Below are 16,450 nucleotides of genomic sequence, written 5' to 3' on the forward strand. Positions count from 1 at the left end.
ATCGGAAGAAGAGCAGTGTGTGTACACGTGTGTTTCAAAGGTCAAACAGCAAGGCCATTGTTGGTAAACTGGGTCACATTACCATCCATAGTATCCACTACCGGTCAAAAGTTTTAGAACACCTACTCATTCAAGGGTTTTTCTTTATTTTGACTATTTTCTACATTGTAGAATAATAGTGAGACATCAAAACTATGAAATAACACATATTGAATCATGTAGTAACCAAAAAAGTAGCCAATAGCCACCCTTTGCCTTGATGACAGCTTTGCACACTCTTGGCATTCTCTCTTCATGAGGTAGTCACCTGGAATGCATTTTTCTGTCTCTCTCTTTCTCTCTTTTCTCTATTCTCTCGGAGGACCTGAGCCTGATGACTCCTTGCTGTCCCCAGTCCACCTGGTTGTGCTGGTGCTCCTGTTTCAACTGTTCTGCCTGCGGCTATGGAACCCTGACCTGTTCACCATACATGCTACCTTGTCCCAGACGTGCTGTTTTCGACTCTCTCTACCGCACCTTCTGTCTCTAACTCTGAATGATCGGCTATGAAAATCCAACGGACTTTTACTCCTGAGGTGATGACCTGTTGCACCTTCTACAACTACTGTGATTATTATTATTTGACACTGCTGGTCATCTATGAACATTTGATCATCTTGGCCATGTACTGTTATAATCTTCACCCGGCACAGCCAGAAGAGGACTGGCCACCCCTCAGAGCCTGGTTCCTCTCTAGGTTTCTTCCTAGGTTCTGGCCTTTCTAGGGAGTTTTTCCTAGCCCCCGTGCTTCTACATTTGCATTGCTTGCTGTTTGGGGTTTTAGGCTGGGTATCTGTATAGCACTTTGTGACATCCGCTGATGTAAAAAGGGCTTTATAAATACATTTGATTGATTGATTAACAGGTGTGCCTTCTTAAAAGTTTATTTGTGGAATTTTTTCCTTCATAGTGTGTTTGAGCCAACCAGTTGGGTTGTGACAAGGTAGGAAGGTATACAGAAGATAGCCCTATTTGGTAAAAGTCCATATTATGGCACTTTTACTATTTGGATAGTCCATATTATGGCAAAAACAGTTCAAATAGGCAAAGAGAAATGACAGTCCATCATTACTTTAAGACATGAAGGTCAGTCAATACGGAATATTTCAAGAACTTTGAAAGTTTCTTCAAGTGCAGTCGCAAAAACCATCAAGCGCTATGGTGAAACTGGATCTCATGAGGACCGCCATAGGAATGGAAGATTCAGAGTTACCTCTGCTGCAGAGGACAAGTTTATTAGAGTTACCAGCCTCAGAAATTGCAGCCCAAATAAATGCTTCACAGAGTTCAAGTAACAGACACATCTCAACATCAACTGTTCAGAGGAGATTGTGTGAATCAGGTCTTCATGGTCAAATTGCTGCAAAGAAACCACTACTAAAGGACACCAATAAGAAGAGACTTGTTTGGGCCAAGAAACACGAGCAATGGACATTAGACCCGTAGAAATGTGTCTTTTAGTCTGGAGTCCAAATTTGAGATTTTTGGTTCCAACCGCCGTGTCTTTGTGAGACACGGTGTGGGTGAACGGATGATCTCTACATGTGTAATTCCCACCGTAAAGCATGGAGGAGGAGGTGTGATGGTGTGGGGGTGCTTTGCTGGTGACACTGTCTGTGATTTATTTAGAATTCACATTTAACCAGAATGGCTACCACAGCATTCTGCAGTGATACTCCATCCCATCTCGTTTGGGCTTAGTGGGACTATCATTTGTTTTCAACAGGACAGTGACCCAACACACCTCCAGGCTGTGTAAGGGCTATTTTACCAAGAAGGAAAGTGATGTAGTGCTGCATCAGATGACCTGGCCTCCACAATCCCCCGACCTCAACCAAATTGAGATGGTTTGGGATGAGTCGGACCGCAGAGTGAAGGAAAAGCAGCCAACAAGTGCTCAGCATATGTGGGAACTCCATCAAGACTGTTGGGAAAGCATTCCAGGTGAAGCTGGTTGAGAATATGCCAAGTGTGTGCAAAGATGTTATCAAGGCAAACGGTGGCTATTTGAAGAATCTCATTTGTTTAACACCTTTTTGGTTACTACATGATTCCATATGTGTTATTTCATCGTTTTGATGTCTTCACTATTATTATACAATGTAGAAAATAGTGAAAATAAAGAAAAACCCTTGATTGATTAGGTGTTCTAAGACTTTTGACCGGTAGTGTATGTATACTGTACATTACAGAGTCACCTGACAACAAATAAACAGAACATTTCTCGTTCATATAGGGGGTGTATTTAAATCCCTGACGTCACTTTAACAACAAATGTAACTTTACATTCATGTAATATTATCCAGTTATTATTTTGTGAATAAAACATGATCAGTTATATTAATTCAAACATCACTAAATAAAGCACTATCAAACTATTTTGAAGAGTAGATGTATAGATGTGTATTAATCTACAAAAATACTGAATTGCCTCATTAATGATAGACATTAATAATAGACATTTACATCAACACCAGCACACCACTGCTGTTGATTTACACTGCAGTAAGCTTAGCTACACATACAATTCAACTTCTAACTATTTTCTCCCAGGGCGTGGACATGCGAGTGTGTGTTTGTGTGCATGTAAGTGTGTGTGTCCGTGTCTCTATAGGTGTAAGAACTGTAGTCGGCGTGTTAGTCTGTGCTTCTACTCTTTTAAATCATCAGACTGTTCATTTGTAGAGTTGATTGTCTGCCTTTAATGAAATCTTCCTCAGATATCCAGTAAACACAGTGAGTCAACCTGGAATATTCAAAATGGCCATTTCTTTGTTTTTTTCATCATTATTATTATTATTTTTCAAAAATCTCTTTAAAAATATCTGGATGAAATAATCTGTCAACATCAATGATAACAATTACATACCAATACCTAAGGCACCAAACCAGATCCCTCATAGGCTCTTAAAAGTATACCTTCGCTGTTGCAAAAAAGAAAAATAAGACCCAAAAGTTATTGATATTGAACAGAAAAAAACATTAAAACTAACATAAAAAAACAAATATAATAACAATGACACGTGATATAAACAATTATAAAAAACATTTTGGAATCACAGACAGTATTTAGTGTATTTGAAACAGAACATTCAAAGAATTTATCTGAATTTGATGGTTTTGACAATAAAGGAATACAGCTTTGGTGTGTTTTCAGTAAGACAAGGCAAATTCTATTCAAAAGGAGGCAAAAAGAAAAAAAAACGAACACAAAAGCAATGTTGATGATGAATCTGCCACAGTACAGTACGAGTACTTTAAAATGGCCAGCGCTCTCTCACTCATGGAGTGTGCAGGGAGTGTGTGGAGGAAGATGAGGAGGATGAAGAAAAAGAGTAGTTAAGGGGGTACATGAAAGGATTAGAGGATAAAAAGATGAGTGTGTATCTGTGAGGATGTCAGGTTGGATATGTCTTCTGCAATAAGTAGCGTTAAAAGGTGGCACACTGAAATGTAATGACCGGATATAGGTCTATATAGGTCTCCTCATCTCCTCCTCCTCTCCTCTATTTGGCACAACATTGGTGACTGAAACAAAGATACAATCAGATGGATGAACACATAAAAACAGTGTGTAAGAGTATTTCCGAGTCTATGAGTGTTAACTCCTCTCTGCCATAGTGATATACCTGAAACTCTGACTCTACCTCAATGAGAGTGTGTTTCTCTGAGTTTGTGTGTGTGTGTGTCTGTGTGTGAGTGTTGAGGAGCTGGTGGGTGGTAGTGGTGTGTGGGGGGGGGGGGGGGCTAGTAAAGGTGTGTGTTTAGCAGTCTGCAGACTTTTGTGTCTCCCCATCGTCTTGCGAGAGAGGAGCCTGGGACTCCTTCAGCTCCTCGCCCTCCTCCCCGTTCCCTGCTCCCTTCGTTTCCCCTGGATACACCACCACACAGAACTTCTGGCCCAGGTAGGTCATCTTGGCTGAAGAGAGAGAAGAGGAGCGGTTAAGACACTAGAGTAGACTCCAAAACTAGTCAGTGGATCCATAGTAGAAATAGAGGGAAACAAGAGGATGACAGAAGACTGCAAAAGTATAGTGAATGCAAAGTTGATATAGAGAGAAAGACAAAGAAGTTTATAAGTATCACATCATAAACAGAGTACAATAGAGCCTTGGCACATGTAACATGAAAATACACAGGGTTAGATAGTTAGATTAGTAACTGTGGCCGTATCTGAATACCCGGACTTGCGTTCTAAATAGTAGGCATTTTGGGTTTGGGAAAATATAATGTTTTATAGTAAGTGGAATTTTGAAAATCTAGTATGCTTTAAATCCCAGGATGTCATACTCATTTTGGCTTTTCATCTCGTAGAATTCGCTGCACACTAATGAGGAAGAGAATCGTCTTTCGAGACCTCCGTGTGATTACTACACAGTACATACTAAATGATATGCAGTATGATTAGTACACAGTGTGTTGTTTTAGTAAGCAGTAGGCAACACATATTTCGGACATGGCCATAGTCTATCATAACAGCCTTAACATTGCTGATTTGGTTGTGGCCACTGAGATTAGTAGTGACACGCTGTGAATCTACATACGTAACATAACGTCAAGTGACCAGAGAAGACAGTTGAGTTAATAAAAACAACAACGATTTTAAAGGTTGAATAAAGTTGAACTCATCTGAAGGAAGTTCCAGTTTATTGTAAATACGAAGTTATTCTTAATTGACTTGCCTGGTTAAATAGAGGTTAAATAAAGAAATAAAGTTGCCATACCAACGAAGTTGTTGAAGCATTCAGGCTTTTTGTCCCAGTAGACACCCAGGAAGTAGACCGGTACTCCAGTCAGCATGATAGCCATGCCGAGGCCACACACAATGGGCTCAGAGTACAGGGAGAAGATGAGCAGGAAGGCCCAGAACAATAGGTAGATGACCGGCCATACCAGACTGATCTGGAGGGGGAGAGAGAGAGGGAGTGGGTGAAGGTAAGGGAGAGAGAGAAAGAGAGACAGAGAGAGAGAGACAGAGAGAGAGACAGAGAGAGAGAGACAGCAGAGAGAGAGACAGAGAGAGAGAGACAGAGAGAGAGAGAGAGAGAGAGAGAGAGAGAGAGAGAGAGAGAGAGAGAGAGAGAGAGAGAGAGAGAGAGAGAGAGAGAGAGAGAGAGAGAGAGAGAGAGAGAGAGAGAGAGAGAGAGAGAGAGAGAGAGAAATATTGGTGGTCATAATGCAAAAACACAATGAGAATAAGCCCTCAAATACCTACAGTCAGATTTACCAAAATCTTTGCACCAGCTATAAAATTTGCACCTATTTTCAAAAGGGAATTAAACACTGAGAAACAAACTAGATGACACTTTTACATTAAGTAAACTTGTGGGACTTGATTTAGCTCTTTAAAAGTATTCTTGTGGTAGTGGAGGAAGTGTTCCGATTTCAGATTTACAATAGCAGAGAAGTAGACCGAGATGTCATAATGTGACACCCCTATGGCCCTCGTCCCTCAACTGATCTGTCTTGTAGGACGTGGAACTCGTCTCTAAAAATCAAGATTTTTGCTCATCGATCTAACACTAGTTCCTACATTTAAAAAATCGCAGTAGCTATGACGCACAGTAGCTATGACGCTATGACGCACTGATGAAGTTGAACGGCACCAAAGTTATTGGACTGTTCTCAGAAATCAGCATGTACAGTATCTGAGTGACAGCTGGCACTGTGCCTCGCTACCTTGTAACATTTGTCCAACACGATGATAATGTCGCAGAGGACAGTCAGTGGTGCTGTAAAACTGGGCGCACTATTACGGCAGAACAGATATATTGAAAACGTATTTGTGCATTATCAACAACTTCACTACACTACGTAGCTAGGAAAGGTGGTTCAGTGGACGCTGTCACCTTGGTAAAATTTTCGAACGTTAGAACAGCCAAATGTATTTTTAGCTATCCCGTGAGTGTGCGTTATCAGACAGATCTAACATGAGACAATGGGGAAAGTGGTCAAAGTAGCTGATTTGTGTCAAAAATGACATTGTTGACAATGAATATAATGTTTGAAGTCATGGAAGTTTATAACAATGGGACTTTTAGAAGGTTGAAGAAATCCAATTCAAGTGGAGGATTACATTTTTTTAAGGACAAAAAGCGTAATAGGTTAAAAAGTACAAATATTATCAAAAAGTTGTATCCAGACCAGTCTACACATTTTAAAGTGTGAATGTAATTTCTAGCTTAAACGGTGTAAGAGGAGTAGTTTGCTAAAGAATCATAATAAGATAGATGTATGACAAAGATTTAAAGTGGGACGTCCAATTAAAAAGTAAAATAAAAAGCTTGGAGAAAAAATAAGATACAGTATATATAAAGTGTATCCTAAATGAAGATTTGTTGGAAACGTTTAGCAAATATAGCCTCGAAAAATGTCTTCTTTGAAATTCACCCTGATCGGTCGGTGCATGTCGGGTGCCTTGATGCGCAGCACGATCTGCCCGGCAACAGTGACCCCGTAGAAGAGGTAGTTGATGAAGCCCACGTAGTTAATGAGGGTGTACATGTCACTGGTGCACAGCATCAACAGGGTGGACAGACACTGGGGGAGAGAGGGAGAGAGGGAGAGAATGGGTCAATATGTGTACAGTATATGAACATATAAGGTACACTACATGGCCAAAAGTATGTGGACACCTGCGCCCGAACATCTCATTCCAATATCATGGGCATTAATGTGGAGTTAGTCCTCCCTTTGCTGCTATAACAGCCTCCACGCGTCCACATACTTTTGTACATACAGTGGGAAGAAAAAGTATGTGAACCCTTTAGAATTACCTGGATTTCTACATAAATTGGTCATAAAATTTTATCTGATCTTCATCTAAGTTATAACAATAGACAAACACAGTCTGCTTAAACTATTAACACACAAACAATTATAAATGTTAATGTCTTTATTGAATAGACTGTGTAAACACTCAGTGCAGGTTGGAAAAAGTTTCTGAACCCTTGGATTTAATAACAGGTTGACCCTCCTTTGGCAGCAATAACCTCAACCAAACATTTTCTGTAGTTGCGGATCAGGCCTGCACAACGGTCAGGAGGAATTTTGGACCATTGCTCTCTACAAGACTGTTTCAGTTCCACAATATTCTTGGGATGTCTGGTGCGAACCGCTCTCTTGAGGTCATGCCACAGCATCTCAATCGGGTTGAGGTCAGGACTGACTAGGCCACTCCAGAAGGCGTATTTTCTTCTGTTCAAGCCATTCTGTTGTTGACTTACTTCTATATTTTGGGTTGTTGTCCTGTTGAATCACCAAACTTCTGTTGAGCTTCAATTGGCGGACAGGTAGCCTTACAATCTCCTGCAAAATGTCTTGATAAACTTGGGAATTAATTTTTCAGTCGATGATAGCAAGCTGTCCAGGCCCTGCGGTAGCAAAGCAGCGCCAAACCATGATGCTCCCTCCACCAAAGTTTACAGTTGGGATGAGGTTTTGATGTTGGTGTGCTGAGCCTTTTTTCTCTCCACACATAGTGTTGTGTGTTCCTTCCAAAACAACTCATCTGTAGTTCCATCGGTCCACAGAATATTTTGCCAGTAGCGCTGTGGAACATCCAGGTGCTCTTTTGCGAACTTCAGACGTGCAGCAATGTTCTTCTTCCATGGTGTCCTTCCATGAACACCTTTCTTGTTTAGTGTTTCACATATTGTAGACTCATCAACAGAGATGTTAGCATCTTCCAGAGATTTCTGTAAGCCTTTAGCTGACACTCTAGGATTCTTCTTAACCTCATTGAGCATTCTGCGCTGTGCTCTTGCAGTCATCTTTGCAGGATGGCCACTCCTAGGGAGAGTAGCAACAGTGCTGACATTTTTCCATTTATAGACAATTTGTCTTACCATGGACTGACTTTTAGAGATAGTTTTGTAACCCTTTCCAGCTTTATGCAAGTCAACAATTCTTAATATTACGTCTTCTGAGATCTATTTTGTTTAAATTATGTATTCAATATAGACAAGAAAAATACAATAAGTTGTGTGTTATTAGTTTGAGCCCACTGTGTCTATTGTTATGACTTAGATGAAGATCAGATAAAATTTGATGTAAAATTTATGGAGAAATCCAGGTAATTCCATACATATTTTTTATTGCCACTGTATAGTGTACTGTGTATATACAGACACATGTGTCCAAGGTAAATACATAGAGAGAGAGAAAGAGAGAGGGGAAGAGCGATGGAGAGAGAAAGATAGAAAGGATTTAGCACTCACAGTGAAGAGCAGAGCAGGGATGGGGGTACAACGCTTCACGTGGATCATGGCCAGGAGACTGGGGAGGTGGCCCTCTCTGGCTCCAGCAAAGAACAACCTGTTTGAGAGAAAGAGAGAGAGATCGAGAGTGAGTGAGAGACAGGTTAACTACTAATACAATCTAACGCAGTACAACAATACGGAGTAATGAAAGGGTGACGTGAAGGGATAAGTACATCGATAAAAAAAAATGAGAAATTAGTTAGAAGACAGAGTTCACAGAGAAAGATATACAGTACCAGTCAAAAGTTTGGACACACCTACTCATTCAAGGGTTTTTCTTCATTTTTACTATTTTCTACATTGTAGAATAATAGTGAAGCCATCAAAACTATGAAATAACACATAAGGAATCATGTGGGTAACCAACAAATCAAAAATATATTCATCATGATGTTGAATCATGTTAAACAAATCAAAATATATTTTATATTTGAGATTCTTCAAAGTTGCCACCCTTTGCCTTGATGACAGCTTTGCACACTCTTGGCATTCTCTCAACCAGCTTCATGAGGAATGCTTTTCCAATAATCTTGAAGAAATTCCCACATATGCTGAGCACTTGTTGGCTGCTTTTCCTTCACTCTGCGGTCCAACTTATCCCAAACCATCTCAATTGGTTTGAGGTTGGGTGATTGTGGAGGCCAGGTCATCTGATGTAGCACTCCATCACTCTCCTTCTTGGTCAAATAGCCCTTACACAGCCTGTAGGTGTGTTGGATCGTTGTCCTGTTGAAAAACAAATGATAGTCCCACTAAGCACAAATCAGATGGGATCGTGTATTGCTGCAGAATGCTGTGGTAGCCATGTTGGTTAAGTGTGCCTTGAATTCTAAATAAATCGCTGAGTGTCACCAGCAATGCACCCCCACACCATCACACCTCCTCCTCCATGCTTCATGGTGGGAACTACACATGCAGAGATCATCCGTTCACCTACTCTGCGTCTCACAAAGACATGGCGGTTAGAACCAAAAAATCTCAAATTTGGACTGATCAGACCAAAGGACAGTCTAATGTCCATTGCGCTAGTTTCTTGGCCCAAGCAAGTCTCTTCTTCTTATCGGTGTTCTTTAGTAGTGGTTTCTTTGCAGTAATTTGACCATGAAGGCCTGATTCACGCAGTCTTCTCTGCATAGTTGATGTTGAGATGTGTCTGTTACTTGAACTCTGTGAAGCATTTATTTGGATACAATTTCTGAGGCTGCTAACTCTAATGAACTTATCCTCTGCAGCAGAGGATGAGAGCCAGTTTCATCATAGCGCTTGATGGTTTTTGTGACTGCACTTCAAGACACTTTCAAAGATCTTGAAATTGATTGGCTCAAACGCATTAAGGAAAGACATTCTACAATTTAACTTTTAACAAGGCACACCTGTTAATTTAAATGCATTCCAGGTGACTACATCATGAAGCTGGTTAAGAGAATGCCAAAAGTGTGCAAAGCTGTCATCAAGGCAAAGGTTGGCTACTTTGAATAATCTCAAATGTTAAATATATTTTGATTTGTTTAACACTTTTTTAGTTACAACATGATTCCATATGTGTTATTTCATAGTTTTGATTTCTTCACTATTATTCTACAATGTAGAAAATAGTAAAATATTAAGACAAATGTTGGAATGAGTAGGTGTGTCCAAACTTTTGACTGGTACTGTATATTAAGAGAGAGATAAAGAAAAACAGAGATACAAGAGGCAGATAAATAATGTGGAGGAGAATACCGTGAGGAGGTGAAGAGGGACCCGTTGACGCCTCCGAAGGTGGACAGAGCAACAGAGATGGGCATGATCCATGACATCACGCCTAGCAGCTTCTCACCAAACGTCTGGAGGGAGAAAAGGAAGGAAGGAAGGAATAGACGGAGGAATATAGGGAGGAAGAGAGGGGACAAGAGAATATGGTGAAACACACAATTACACATTCAATGAACTGCTACATAGCTACAACACAAGGTTTGATACTTATACACTTAAAAGTTAAAATTGTAGCATCAGTTGATTGATAATATGGTACAGATATGCCACTCCACTAACCAGAATTCAAAGTTGAATCTGAATTTAAGGACCATTATCTCTCTGTGACCGACAAGGGGGCGCCAGAGGCCTTTGTTAATACTGAGGTTGAACGTGAATAAACCCAAAGCTGCTTCCTGATCCTGGCAGGATGGTTGGTGGAGCTACTCACTACAGCAACAGCGTTGGAGGCCAGCAGCTCCTGAGGACTCATGGCTGTGACGTAAGCAATGTTGGCAAACACGTACACGAACGTCACCAAGGGGATGGAGATGAAGATGGCACGAGGAAGATTCCTAGAATAGAGAGAGGAATGGAGGGATGGGGGGGAAGGTATAGCATTCATTAAAGACATGTAGGTAATAGGTATCAGTCCAGTTCAAAATAGAGAGAGGGATGGGGAAAAAGGTAGACCAAAAAGGTAGACCAAAAAGGTAGACCATTCATTAAAGACATGTAGGTCTCATTCAATAGGGATCAGTCCAGTTCTCAAATATAATATCAAAAGATCGAATTTGGGACACATGCATGAACTAATTGTAGTAGGGCTTTACACATAGGGGTCAACCAGCTCCTCAGTGACGTAGTTGAGGAAGTTCCATCCTCCGTATGCGAAGGAGCCTTGTAGGAAGGCCAGGGCTATCAGCCCCACGTCATACTCCTGGAAGGGCTCAAAGGCATGGGCTGGCTCCAGCCAATAGTACTCCCCTGGAGGAGTAGAGAGGAATAGAGGGGAAGAAGAGCGAACAAATGGGGTTTAGAATGAGGATTTTATGGTGGTGTAGGCCTAGAATTTAGGGTGGTGTAGGCCTAGATTTTGGGGTGGTGTAGGCATTGATTTTGGGGTGGTGTAGGCCTAGATTTTAGGGTGGTGTAGGCCTAGATTTTAGGGCTGGTGTAGGCCTAGATTTTAGGGGGGTGTAGGCCTAGATTTTAGGGGCTTGTAGGCCTAGATTTTAGAGTGGTGTAGGCCTAGATGTTAGGGTGGTGTAGGCCTAGATTTTAGAGTGGTGTAGGCCTAGATTTTAGAGTGGTGTAGGCCTAGATTTTAGGGTGGTGTAGGCCTAGATTTAGTATTTCTGTGAAATACGTATTTATAAAAAAAAAAAAAAATTGAATGAGGATTTTTTGGGGGATGTGTAGAGATTTTAGCTTTGTGAAATTGGTTCACTACTACTGCAATGCAGATTGATAAGGGAGCTGCCAGGTCACACATAGGACATAACAATAAGGACGCAGTGTGTGCATGTGTGTGTGTTTGTGTGTGTGACAGAGTACACACTATTGGCTTGCACACCATGTCTACTTCCGACCCCGTCTATCTCTGTCCTTTCCTCCTAGTCTCATCTTTTCGTTGTCATGCCAATACGAACAGGTCATGCATCCTTAATCTCTCTTCCTGCCTCCCTCTTTCTTCCTCTCCTTCTTTCTCTGTCATTGTCTGCCTCTTCCCCGCCTCTCTCCCTCAGTTTTTGCTCTTACTCTCTCTTTGTCCCCATCTCTCTCTGATTGGTGATTCTCCCATACTCTCACCCATTGTATTCTTGCACCAACACTCAGAATCCCTCTCTCCTCTCTCTGTGTCTACAGCCCTATTGTCACTGTTGTCTCTGTCTGTCTCTCTCATAACTGACCCTCATTAGTGTTATGCTAACTAACCCACAGACACGACTGGGATGAAAACCACCTTAAAACTCTATTAGCTCTGTGAGTTTTATCAGAGGCCCCAGAACTGTGACATCTTATCTCTGTGAATAGGGAAGCTATGTCTGTGTCGCAAACAGCACCCTATTCTCTATGTAGTGCACTACTTTCGATCAGGGCCCACAGGGCTGTGGTGAAAAGAAGTGCACTATATGCGGATTAGGGTGTCATTTGGGACACATACTTTGAGTCCACAGCGACCCAGACTTTGAGTCCACAGTGACCCAGTGATAGGATGTCAGTGGGGTTTGGTGTCTTTGTGGTGTCTCTGGACCGAGAGAGAGATGGCGAGATGGGCAGACTCTGTGGTATGGAGTGTGATACACACACACACACACACACACACACACACACACACACACACACACACACACACACACACACACACACACACACACACACACACACACACACACACACACACACACACACACACACACACACACACACACACACACACACACACACACACACACACGGTGCGTAGTCCTACCCTTGCAGATCTGCACGATGCCCATGATAATGATGAGAGCCAGGGCGAGCAGCTTGCCGGCTGTGAATATGTCCTGGACTCTGGTGGCCCATCGCACACTGGAGCAGTTCACCCACGTCAACAACACTGAAGGAGAGAGAGAGAGAGCGAGAGAGAGAGCGAGAGAGAGAGGGAGAGGGAGAGAGAGAGAGAGAGAGAGAGAGAGGGAGAGGGGGAGGGGGAGAGGGAGAGGGGGAGAGAGAGAGAGAGAGAGAGAGAGAGAGAGAGAGAGAGAGAGAGAGAGAGAGAGAGAGAGAGAGAGAGAGAGAGGGAGAGAGAGAGAGAGAGAGATAAGAAGGAGTGTTACAATTGATTAAATGTGTTTTTATCATTATGCGTTTTTGCTGTGGCAATATAAGATAGGGACTTATAATGCCACGAAAGCTTGTTGAATTAAACTGAATTCAATTGTCAATAAAGCTTGAATTATATTCAATTGAAAGATTCAATTGTCAATAAAGCTTGAATTAAATTGAACTACAAGAAATATTACACAACAGAGATCAACACAATACAATTCACGCTGGGCGTTGTGCTCCGTTCATTCATGTCCTCCACTGCTCTCTGCTACATTACACTAGCCAGGCCAGAATAACATAGGAACACAATGGCGAATCCCAGACAATAAACAACATAGTAGACTGGAGGAATTCTCACCATAGAATTCTCATCAACTCAGTTGCTAACAATGCACAAAGGGAGAAGTACACGACTACACTATATTTCCCTTCTGTTCTGTTTTTTTGAAGGGCGTCCAACAGCGGTCAGTGTGAGTGCACGGACACTAGCTAGTGGTCACAGTACTAGAAATGGTGACGTAAGGAGAGAGGAATAGAGGGAGAGAGAGAGAGACTGGGAAACAGAAACAGTAGGAGCGGATGGATAGAGAATCGGAAGGAGTGAGAAGAAGGTGTGTGTGTGTGTGTGTGTGTGACAGGAGATACAGTAACACACATTGTGCTACAACTGGCCAGGACGTGTCATAAAAGGTGACGCACGCAGTTACCTTTGCTACCGTCAATGAAATGACGTGCAAACCACGTGGATTCAACCAGTGTGTGCCCAGTGGGGCTGTACTATCACAACGAACTAGGACCCCCTCTCTTCTTGCCTCTCAACTTCTCGGACACAATGACACGTACCACGCGCCAAAGGCTCATGGGTCTGAGTTCATCCACAGACACTGACTGGGGGTCAGCGTGTCTATCCTGCACTCTGTCCCACCTCCACCTTTCTCGTACTGCAGTACAGTACATGTCACCATGGTCCCGCAATGGAATAACGTCCTGTCCAGGGGGTGTACTTGTACATCAAGCTGCATTACGCTACAGAAACAGGAGATAGGCTTCTGGTCTATGGGCTGTTCTGGAAGACCTGCTTCCTTACTGTTGCAAGGGTAAGGATACTTACTTACTCAGGTAATGTTAGACGTGATAGTAATGATAGGGGGAGCAGGTAGCCCAGCGGTTAAGAGCGCTGGGCCAGTAACTGAAAGGCCGCTAGTTCAAATTCCCCAGCCGACAAGGTGAAAAATCTGTCGATGTGCCCTTGAGCAAGGCACTTAACCTCAATTGCTGCAGGGTCGCCGTCGGTAGTGGGTGTCTCAGGGGTAGTTGTGATATGCAGATTAAACATTTCCAATTCACACGTGTGTGTATAACACGCACTTGTACATGTGTGAAATAGAATGACTACAAGCACCCGCCAATTGATGTGTTATTAGTTGCAGCTATTGGCAGCCGTCTGGGCCGAATACGGTTTACAGAACCCTGTCAAGACCCTGTTGTTTCACACATGACATGACACACGCGTCACACTAGAAATACCGCTGATCTGGTCAGTCTGCCAAGGAACAGTGACGGGCTGCTCCACCAGACACAGATGGAGAGGAGGAGAGGAACAGGGGAAGAGAGGAAGGGCTTGTTAGTAGTTCATAGTTGTGAAAGAGTGTGTGATGTTTAGAGGTCTGGGGGAAGTCGAGGGGGTAGTGAGAGGAAAGGGGGTAGGGGGCTGTTTGGCCTGATCTGTGGGCATGTTGTCAGCCGGTAACACATAGTTAGTCTGGTCCCAGACCTGTGTGTGCTTTATCCAACTCCTCTGAATATTGTTGTACAATAGAGCGTAAAAAGCGCATAAAGTACACATCTTGGATCAGGCTAACAAAATAACAGCTGCAACAAACTGTAGACACAACAGTGGTAGTGGTGTGTGGGAGAGCTGTGCTGCATAAGACTGTGCTGTTTCTGCACTCTCATTTGATAAACAGGAAATACAGACACACACATATGAGTTGAGCAGTGTGTGTGTGTGTGTGTGTGTGTGTGTGTGTGTGTGTGTGTGTGTGTGTGTGTGTGTGTGTGTGTGTGTGTCTAACCACACATCTAAATTTAAATGAGAACTATATGTAACAAAGAACTAACAGTACAGATGTCCTCTCTCCCAGGGTGATGTCACGCGGCAAGTGCGTTTGCAATCACCACAGTAACAATAACATACGTAATGGAATACATCGGTGACATTTCTGCAAAATGCCCCTGACAGTGCAGTCATATCCACTTGGCAGCACATGCGTTTTATTTTGACCTGTGCTGCAGGGCAGGGAAACTTTTTAATCAGCCCTACTGTAGGCTGTCTCATACTCTCATTTTCAAAAGAGCACGAATCCCACTCCTCTCTGTTCTACATGTGGTCAGGCTAAGAGGAACATATACTGGTTGACACCTGGGAAACCGGGCGCGTTCTGAGAACCTGAGTCATTCTCAGCTGTTTGTAAGCTGAGTACACACTGGGACATTCGGAGGTCCATAACAAGGCACCACGCAACTCCAGGCCACGGAGACAGAGAGAGGGGAGGAGCTGGCTTGCGGCACACAACCACGAACACTTTCCTAAAGTAGCTGCAGCACGAGTCTATCGCCAGTGACCAATGAACGGTTAGTGGTTGTGAGTTTACAAAAACAGGAGTGGGGTACGGGAGTGTGTGTGTGTGTTTGTGTGTGTGTGTGTGGGGGGGGGGGGGCAGTTAATATATGCATATGCTGTATTGTATATTTTAGTTTTTTTGGTGTATAGTCAGAATAAGTGACTGCACAGCACCATTCAGATACTGGAAACACATACACCCTCACAAAAAAACCTCCCCATACCTGCTATAGATTGTATATTGATTTTCTAGGGCCTCTGTGATAGAAAACAGACAGCAAGGACGCCTGGACTCTCACGACTCTCTTAGACACATAAAACCTCTTGTATAACACAAGCTACAGAATACCTCTGACACCCACCCTCCCCAAGACACAGTCAGCCAGTCACAGATCCAGAGTGCACTGTACGTTCAAGGGGCAGTAAGAAACCACAAAAAAAAAGAGAGACGGAGGAAGGGCAGAAAAAGGGAGATAGGGGAAAGGGGGATGAAAAAGAGGAATTGTACTCAACTATCAGAGTATACTGCTCTATGGGCAACATGGGCAACAAGATAGATACAGGTACATTACAGATAAAGTGGGTACTGTAGACGTGAATGGTGAGACTAAAGAACAGTTTCCCAAACTATTAATCAGTCGCTCGAGTAACAATTGAGCCAAGTGCAAAGATCTATTGATAAGATCTTCTTAGAAAATACTGATTTGAAAAGGATTGTTAAACAGTTCTTAGGGATTTTTTTGGAAAGATTTAACAGACAGACGGCGATATTTGGGAGGTTATTGCTTTTCACAAACTAGCTTCACACCGTTCATACTCCCTCTCTCTGTTCCCTTTCTCTCTGTGCCTCTCTGTCTCTCTCTCTCTCTCTCTCTCTCCCCATCTTTCTGTCTCTCTCTCTCCCCCATCTCGCTCTCTCCCTCTCTATTTCCCGCTCTCTTACTTTACCCACATAGGATTCACGGGATGTTGCCTATTA

General features: G+C 42.7%; 1 protein-coding gene across 1 annotated transcript in view; it reads right to left on the minus strand.

Annotated features, from left to right (window-relative positions):
- Positions 1-1,555: 1,555 nt before the first annotated feature.
- Positions 1,556-16,450, minus strand: part of slc7a8a (solute carrier family 7 member 8a) — a 36,215-nt gene continuing 21,320 nt past the window's right edge. The window contains exons 4-11 of the mRNA XM_055938342.1: positions 12,511-12,636; positions 10,868-11,021; positions 10,486-10,609; positions 10,023-10,126; positions 8,259-8,355; positions 6,430-6,579; positions 4,764-4,941; positions 1,556-3,958 (exon numbers count right to left, since the gene is read on the minus strand). Of these exons, the coding sequence (XP_055794317.1) occupies positions 3,804-3,958; positions 4,764-4,941; positions 6,430-6,579; positions 8,259-8,355; positions 10,023-10,126; positions 10,486-10,609; positions 10,868-11,021; positions 12,511-12,636 (1,088 nt within the window). The 3' untranslated portion in view covers positions 1,556-3,803. The remainder of the gene's footprint in view (positions 3,959-4,763; positions 4,942-6,429; positions 6,580-8,258; positions 8,356-10,022; positions 10,127-10,485; positions 10,610-10,867; positions 11,022-12,510; positions 12,637-16,450) is intronic.

Source organism: Salvelinus fontinalis, chromosome 11 (assembly GCF_029448725.1).
Source record: "Salvelinus fontinalis isolate EN_2023a chromosome 11, ASM2944872v1, whole genome shotgun sequence".
Classification (NCBI taxonomy): domain Eukaryota; kingdom Metazoa; phylum Chordata; class Actinopteri; order Salmoniformes; family Salmonidae; genus Salvelinus; species Salvelinus fontinalis.